The 7,100-nt window shown below is 36.3% G+C and overlaps 1 protein-coding gene across 1 annotated transcript; it reads right to left on the bottom strand.

Annotated features, from left to right (window-relative positions):
• Positions 1 to 1,308: 1,308 nt before the first annotated feature.
• LOC111467181 (patellin-3-like) lies at positions 1,309 to 4,279 on the bottom strand. Its single transcript, XM_023111984.1, has 4 exons — positions 2,992 to 4,279; positions 2,783 to 2,907; positions 2,515 to 2,650; positions 1,309 to 1,721 (listed from the first exon to the last, which is right to left on the bottom strand). Exons 1-4 carry the CDS (start codon positions 4,180 to 4,182, stop codon positions 1,467 to 1,469), a joined length of 1,707 nt encoding a protein of 568 aa, XP_022967752.1. The 5' UTR covers positions 4,183 to 4,279; the 3' UTR covers positions 1,309 to 1,466.
• Between the last annotated feature and the right edge of the window lie 2,821 nt (positions 4,280 to 7,100).

Raw genomic sequence — 7,100 nt, 5'->3', positions numbered from 1 at the left:
TAGCACTTAAAAAACTTAATTTTAAAACAACTCATGAATCAATATAATGCATAAAGTTTGCATTTATTTCAACCAAACACAATTTATGGAGAGGGTCTAGTCCTACTTCGACCACTGCGTCACACTTTCTGGTGACTGACTCTGATACCATTTATAACACTTCAAGTACACCGCTAACAAATATTATCTGTTTTGACCTGTTACATGTCGTTGTCACCACCCTCATGATTTTAAAACGCATTTGCTAAGCAGAGGTTTAAATATATTTATAACAAATGTTTTGTTTCCCTCTCGAATCGATGTGGAATCTCACAAGTTGGGTTGGATTAGATTTATTTTTTCGGTTTGAGTTGAGTTGCAGTTCAACTTGTGGGTTGACATTGTTTTTGTCAGATCAACCTTACAAACCCGAAAATAAGGTTATAGTACAACACAACCCTACCCTACTTTTCTTTCTTTCTTTCTCATTTTCAAAATCTTGCAGAATCAAATTCAATCAAAGAGCTACTTCACCTATTTACCTCGTGAAATAAGAGAAGGGAATATCAGAAAAGAAAAGGAGAGAAGCCAAGCCAAGCCAAGCCAGCCAGCCTATTTACCGAGTGTTTGAGTTCAATCCGTCAGGTAATATCGGTTCAGGGGCAGGTTTTCTCTTGAGTCTTGACTGATTGTTCACAATCACTTCATGAGAATAACTCACAAGAACGGAATGGAATAGAGGGAAATTAATCTTTCTTCCTCTTTGACAGTTCCATCAACAAGAGTCAAGAAACTTTTTTAAACGATAAAACTTGGTGTCGGGATTTGAAACCTAAAAAGGCTACAAAAGAAGAGGTAAATAACTTTTGTATTTAAATATTATATATTTGAAACCAAAGGTCCTCGAATATGAAGCCGTTTATTGTATTCTCTATTTACAATGTTTTGTCTCTTCAAAACATTTACGACGATTTTTGAAAGTTATGAAAATAATGATGAGACGTAATGGGTCAAAGCAGACAATATCTACTGGCAGTGGGTTTGAGGTTTTACAAATGATATTAAAATCAAACATCGGGTATTGGGCCAATGAGAACGTGGCCCCTAAGAGGAGCAGGATGTGATCCCGATATCGATCAGAGAGGAGATCAAAATATTTATTAAAAGGGTGTGGAAACCTTGTGAGAATGAAGGCGAGGACGGGTACAATATCACTAAGTTAATTTAATTTATAAGTTTAAATAAAAAAAATTAATCACACAGCAAGAGCTTTGAGAGAGAGAGAATAAAAGAAAAATAAATAAATTAAATAAATAAAAACACAAGGGGAAAAAAAACATGAACAGTGATTAGATTACACTACACCCATGAGCTTAGAAAAGGAAAGAAAAAAACATCTCACAACAAGGAATTCAAAATTTTATGTTTTTTTTTTCTTTTTTTTTTTTTTGTGGGGAAAATATATATAAAGAAAATGGATTTAGGGTTCATAGAGATTTGGTCTTGAAGCGGTAGAGGAGTTTCTTCTTCTTGTTGGTCGGATTGTCAATGGACAGAACCACCTTACCAGCCTCAGAGATCTTGAATGTGTTTGTAAGAACAGGATGGTCTTGTGACGACGATGCCACTTTTCTTGCCTTGTCGATTATCACCGTGTAGCTTCCCTCCCCGCTCGGTACGTACTCTGCCCCGTAGCTCACATCCCATCCGACCACTCGAACCTCCCACGTCACAACACATGCCTACATCAACGGTATCAACATCAACATCAACATCAACTCTCATCATTTTACCTCAAATCCATCATCAAAATTTTAATTATGCTGTGTACATTTACATAAGATGATTAAAGAGATGTTTTAGAATTAATTAGCAAATAATCTCAAAACTAACACGAACCCACATGAATACACAACCACATCAACGATATCAACATCGACATCAATATCAACTCTCATCATTTCACCTTAAATGTTTTAGAATCAACTAGCACATAATTGAAATACTTTAGACTAATGAACGACACAAAAGTACCACTCGAACCTCCCACATCCACATCAACATCGACATCAATATCAACTCCCATTTCACCTCAAACCCATCAAAGTGTTGTGTTATGTCTCTCAAACTTACCTAATTATCATCTAAATTTCAAAATCAATTAGCTAATGAAATTGGAAAGTTTTTCTTAATAATATGACAAGATGGGTTATAAAATTAGACCTAAGAGAAAAGGAAATGGCAAAAGAACGTGAAATTTGGGAAGTAAAAGGATCCAAAGTGGAAAAGGGTATCATGAGAAGGCATAGACAGTCAAAAACAGAGGAGGAACAGAGAATTTCAAAGACGCTTTAAAATAAAGAAACAGGGAGTGAGAGAGACAGAGAGACAGACATAATGGGTCATTTTGGACTGTCCTGTCCAGAGAATCCAATGAAATGCACATCTTCCAACGCAATTTCATCACCATCTTTGGTTTTCATTTCTATATTTCTAAAAAATTTAAGGAAAAAGAAGGAGAGAAGAAATAGGAACCTGAGTGACAGGATATTCGACCGTGTGTTTGGCTGAAGGTTTCACTGTGATTTCAGTGACGCTATCACATGTCTCGAATTCCCCATCTTTGCTCATTCCTCCATACTTCACTGGCAGCTCTTGCGCTGTTATGTACCTGGTGGTAGCGTGTTTATCCAAAATTTCCAATTAATTTCCACCCTAAATTACCACAAATCGCTGATTCCAATATGAGAACACAGAATTCAAGAACAATATATCTCTAGCTTTAATCCAAATAAGAACGTACCTCAGAAGGGTCTCTGCAGATTTGGAAGGTCCAGCAAACACAAACTTGCTCTTAGTTCTATGAGTCAGAAATGGGCTCATCATTCTATTCACAGCCAAATACCACCAGGGGACATTGATGAACACCTACCCAAATTCAAAACCAAATCCAAAATCAGAAACAGATCATTAATTAATCATAACATCGACAATTATAGTTCAATGAAAGACCTGTTTGGCAACGAATTCTGGGTAGTTATCTTGGAAGATCTGAAGGGCATGTTTGGTTGCCTGTCTCAGCTCCCATTTCCCCAGCCCTGGAGAGTTCTTCAGGTCGTTTACATGAACCATGGTGCTAATTCCACCGGGATTGAAATCCATTTTCCGGATGCCTTTCTCCAGAAACTGAATCCTCCAACGGAGAAATTTCTCCCGTTTCTCCTCGTCGGAAAATGTTTTCTGGTAAAGCTCTCTGTTCTGAAATTCTCCGTACACGTTGTAACAGACTGGATGCCCTTCTTTGTCCGATCCGTGCATGAACGCTACTTTCTCCAGATCGCTCCCTAAATCTTCCTCCAACAGTTCGTCGATTTTGAAATCCTTTCTCCATTGGATCGTGTTCTTGATCATCGCGAATGATTCTTTCACTTTGAAATCCCTCGCTCGGAGGAATTTCAGTAGTACAACATCGGTTCTCTCGTCCGCCATTAGCGGTATTCCCCAGATTGATACCTCCTCCGGCGCCACGGCAGTCGGGGGAGGGTTGGCCGTTGTGTCTACGGCTTCTTCAGATGGTGCTGCGGCGGAGGCGGCGACGGCGACAATCGTCTCTTCGATTGCTTCGACTGTTTTTGCTCCGTCTTCATCCACAAGTGATTCGGTTTGCACTGCAACCACAACTTCCTCCGCGGCAGGAGGCGTTGTTTCTTTTGATTTCTCTTCTTTCTCTGCTTCACCTTCATTTGCTTCGGCGATTTTAGCTTCGGCTTTCGGCGGCTCTTGTTCTTCATCGGAGCGCTTCTGCGCATCATCGACGGTTTCATCTGTCTTCTCCACCACGGCCTCCGACGGAGATTCCTCAACCTTAACCGGCAATGACGACGGAGGCGGAGGCGTAGGCTGAGCAGTGAATTCGTGCTTATTAAGCGCTTCCTGAATAAGCTGCTTAAACTCTTCCAAAGCTTTCTTCTCTGAATCAGAAAGATCAGCGAGTTTAGTGCTCTCCTCCTTGAAGGAATCAGCATCCGCCACGACTTTCTCATCACCGGCAGGTTTCAACACTTCAGTCTCCGCCGCCGCATCAGGAACCTCTCCTTCCGCCTTCAATGGCTCCTTCGCGGCGGGCTCCGGCAGCGGAGGAAGGTCCTTATTGGGCTTCTCAGCAAGGGGAACATCCGTGATAACGACTTCTTGGTCAGTCATGGTTGTGGGGGAGTGGAGAAAGTTGAATACGGGGTTTAGGGTTGACAGAGAGAAGAAGAAATGGAAATGGCGGTGGTAATGGCGGAGATCGTGGGAGTGAGAGACGCCGTTTTAAAGGAGCGGGTTCAGACCGTTTGGTGCTGTGACGTGTAATATTCATCATTAAAAGAAAATAAAAATAAAAATAAAAAATAAAAAATAAAAAAGGAGAAGGCGTGTGGGTCGTGGGGGCGTGACCAAAAGTCGTTTGTGGGGTTAACCAAAAAGCGAGCGAGAAATTATTTAAACGGCTCTTTATTTATTTCAAAACTAAAAATATCTAGAGACTTATTACATATTTTTACAACGGATTGTCGGTGTGCGATCTCACATCGGTTGGAGAGGAGAACGAATTATTAGTCATAATAAGAGTGGGTAAGTCTCTCTCTGACATACATGTTTTAAAACTTTGAATCTGACGAGATGAACAATATTTGTTAGCGGTAGGCTTAGTTGTTATAGTCGGGTTGCTGGGTTATTATTATTCTTTTTTAATTATTTGAGAAATACTACTTTTCCGCGATGCATATTATATTGATAACTAAAATCTCATAAAACTCAAATATTCTTAATTTTCATAATAATTTAAAAAACAGGGTTATGTTGTAAATCTATTCTCGAGTTAGTCCGAAAAAATGTCAAACCCACGAACCAAGACGAAAAAATCTAGCCAAACCCAGTTAGGTTAGGTTTTCGTTGGATTGGATAGTTCAAGTTGGTCGAATTCCCTAGTCGTATTAAAGCCATTGATTTTTTCAAAAAAAAAAATTATGGATTAAATTTGTAATTAGAATATAAAATTTTAATTAATTTATAAAAAAAATAATAAGAAAAATTACATTTTAATTAAATGTCAATGACAATTTGATAAACTAATATATTAAAAGATAATATGTAACGGTAATATCTTTTGAGTTGTATTGTATGGTAACGAAGGTCTAACATGTCCACATTCGTGACATTTATCCTTATTGGTTGCTTATTTTGTATTTTTCTTAGATTTTTTTATAACACAATAAAAATGTCGGTGTCAAACTCATATAGACAGGTAGAATTAATAGACTATGACGTAAATATTTTAAATTTTATGTCTAGTAGATTCTATGGGGTGTTCGTGGGTTAAATTAACTCAATTGTTTGGATGGTAAATTTGATTTGGTTTCATCTGGTCAATGGTTTATTTTATCTATTTTTTATTTGAATATATGTTTTAAAAAATTATTCCTAAAACCATTAGAAAATAAATAATAAAAAAATATGTGACTAGGATATTAAGTGTGGGGCCCAGTTAAGGAGGAAATTAATTTAATTTAATATTATATTAGGCTGTCAATTGGAGGAGTCCACAGTGTTTAGGAATAATGGCGCGGTGCCGTTTTACAGAAATCTTCGCCGAATCTGCCGGCACGGCATTTCCCTTTACAAAACTTTTTATTTTATTTTATTTTATTTTATTTTATTTTCTTATCTATCTGGATATGGACCCAACATTCCCTCATTAATCTATACATTTATTATATTTTTTTGTTTTTGTTGTTTAAATTCATATTTTTCTTCCAATTTTTTTTAGAAAATATTTAATATGTTTTAAAACTTTTAAATTTATACTTTAAAAATGCTAAATATGTTTACCAAATATAAAATTTAATTTTCTATTTGATATTTTAATAAATAAAATTGATACAGAAATTATCACAATGGGACACTGAACTTTCGAGTTGTCCTTGATGGAATCTATGTCTCCTTCCTCTCTGTCTCGTTCTCCAATTATACATAATGATATATTATGTATGTTTTTATTTGATATGTTGTACTTCAAGGAAGGTAAATCTTATGACTCTCGAGGCTCCGAGAATGATAACATGAAAGTTTTGTATGCATCATCCTTTAAGAGTATTAGTAAAACATTTGGAAATTTAATTTTAAATATTTTAAAAAAGTTTAAATTATTATTGAAATTTTTTTTAGAGGGGATCGAAAAAAATAAATAATAATGAAAGGAAAAAGAAAGTAAGGGGACCTAAAAATAATAATGAGAAAGATAAAAATAAAAAAAGAAAAAAAAAAGAAAAAAAAAAAGTGGAATCAGTAGCGATTTCCATGCGCATTAGGCTTCACCATCATTACCGCCTCCAACCCCAACGTTCATAAACACTCTCATCTCACCGTCCGTTGGGTTGACCAAATCCTCACCGTTCATTCCCCTTCCCAATTTATTTATTTTTTTAAATTTTATTATTAGATTTTTCAGTTAAAGTACATGACAGTGGGATGCGAGTTGGCTGACTTCAATATCTGACCTGTAAATATTTGGGTTTACATTTCATTATTATTATCTCCTCTCCTTCTAACCAACAATAATTATAAAAAAAACACATTATATTTAAACTATTCAAAATACCACGATGTGTTAGCAAGAAAACCAAACCCCAAAGGAAAATGCATTGTGACATTCCACATCAGTTAGGAAGGAGAACGAACAAAACATTTTTTTATGAGTGCAAACATCTCCCTAGCAATCATATTTTAAAAACCTTGAGAAGAAGCCAAAAGGAAAAACTAAAGAGAACCATATCTGCTAGCAGAAGACTTAGACGGTTATGTTAAGACTAGACATCTTTGACGCAACTTTAGGTATTTTGTTGAGTGTAAATATTGTATAAAACAACAATTTGTATTGTGTTCGTGAGTTAAATTGAAGGCCTATCCCTTACTAATGCATTTACCTTTACTACCTGCCCCTACATGCATGCCTTGAACTACTACTTGGTTGACGTTGTAAAAATATATAACCAACCGTAAGAAGTATTCCCAAGTTAGACCGGAGGGAAACAAAATATTTAGGTTATCTACCGATTATTGGAGACTACGTCTGAGAT

This window comes from Cucurbita maxima, unplaced genomic scaffold (assembly GCF_002738345.1).
Source record: "Cucurbita maxima cultivar Rimu unplaced genomic scaffold, Cmax_1.0 Cma_Scf00033, whole genome shotgun sequence".
In the NCBI taxonomy this organism is placed as follows: Eukaryota; Viridiplantae; Streptophyta; class Magnoliopsida; order Cucurbitales; family Cucurbitaceae; genus Cucurbita; species Cucurbita maxima.
The sequence above is the reverse complement of the archived record's forward strand: the minus strand, read 5'-3'. Positions and strand labels throughout refer to the sequence as shown.

Bases quoted from the DNA above. Each gene is read 5' to 3' on its own strand.
- LOC111467181 (XM_023111984.1), bottom strand. From the start codon at position 4,182: ATGACTGACCAAGAAGTCGTTATCACGGATGTTCCCCTTGCTGAGAAG. The intron at 2,908-2,991 runs GTCTTTCATTGA...GAATTTGGGTAG, and splicing joins CAGAATTCGTTGCCAAACAG to GTGTTCATCAATGTCCCCTG. The intron at 1,722-2,514 runs GTTCCTATTTCT...CCGTTGATGTAG, and splicing joins TCGAATATCCTGTCACTCAG to GCATGTGTTGTGACGTGGGA.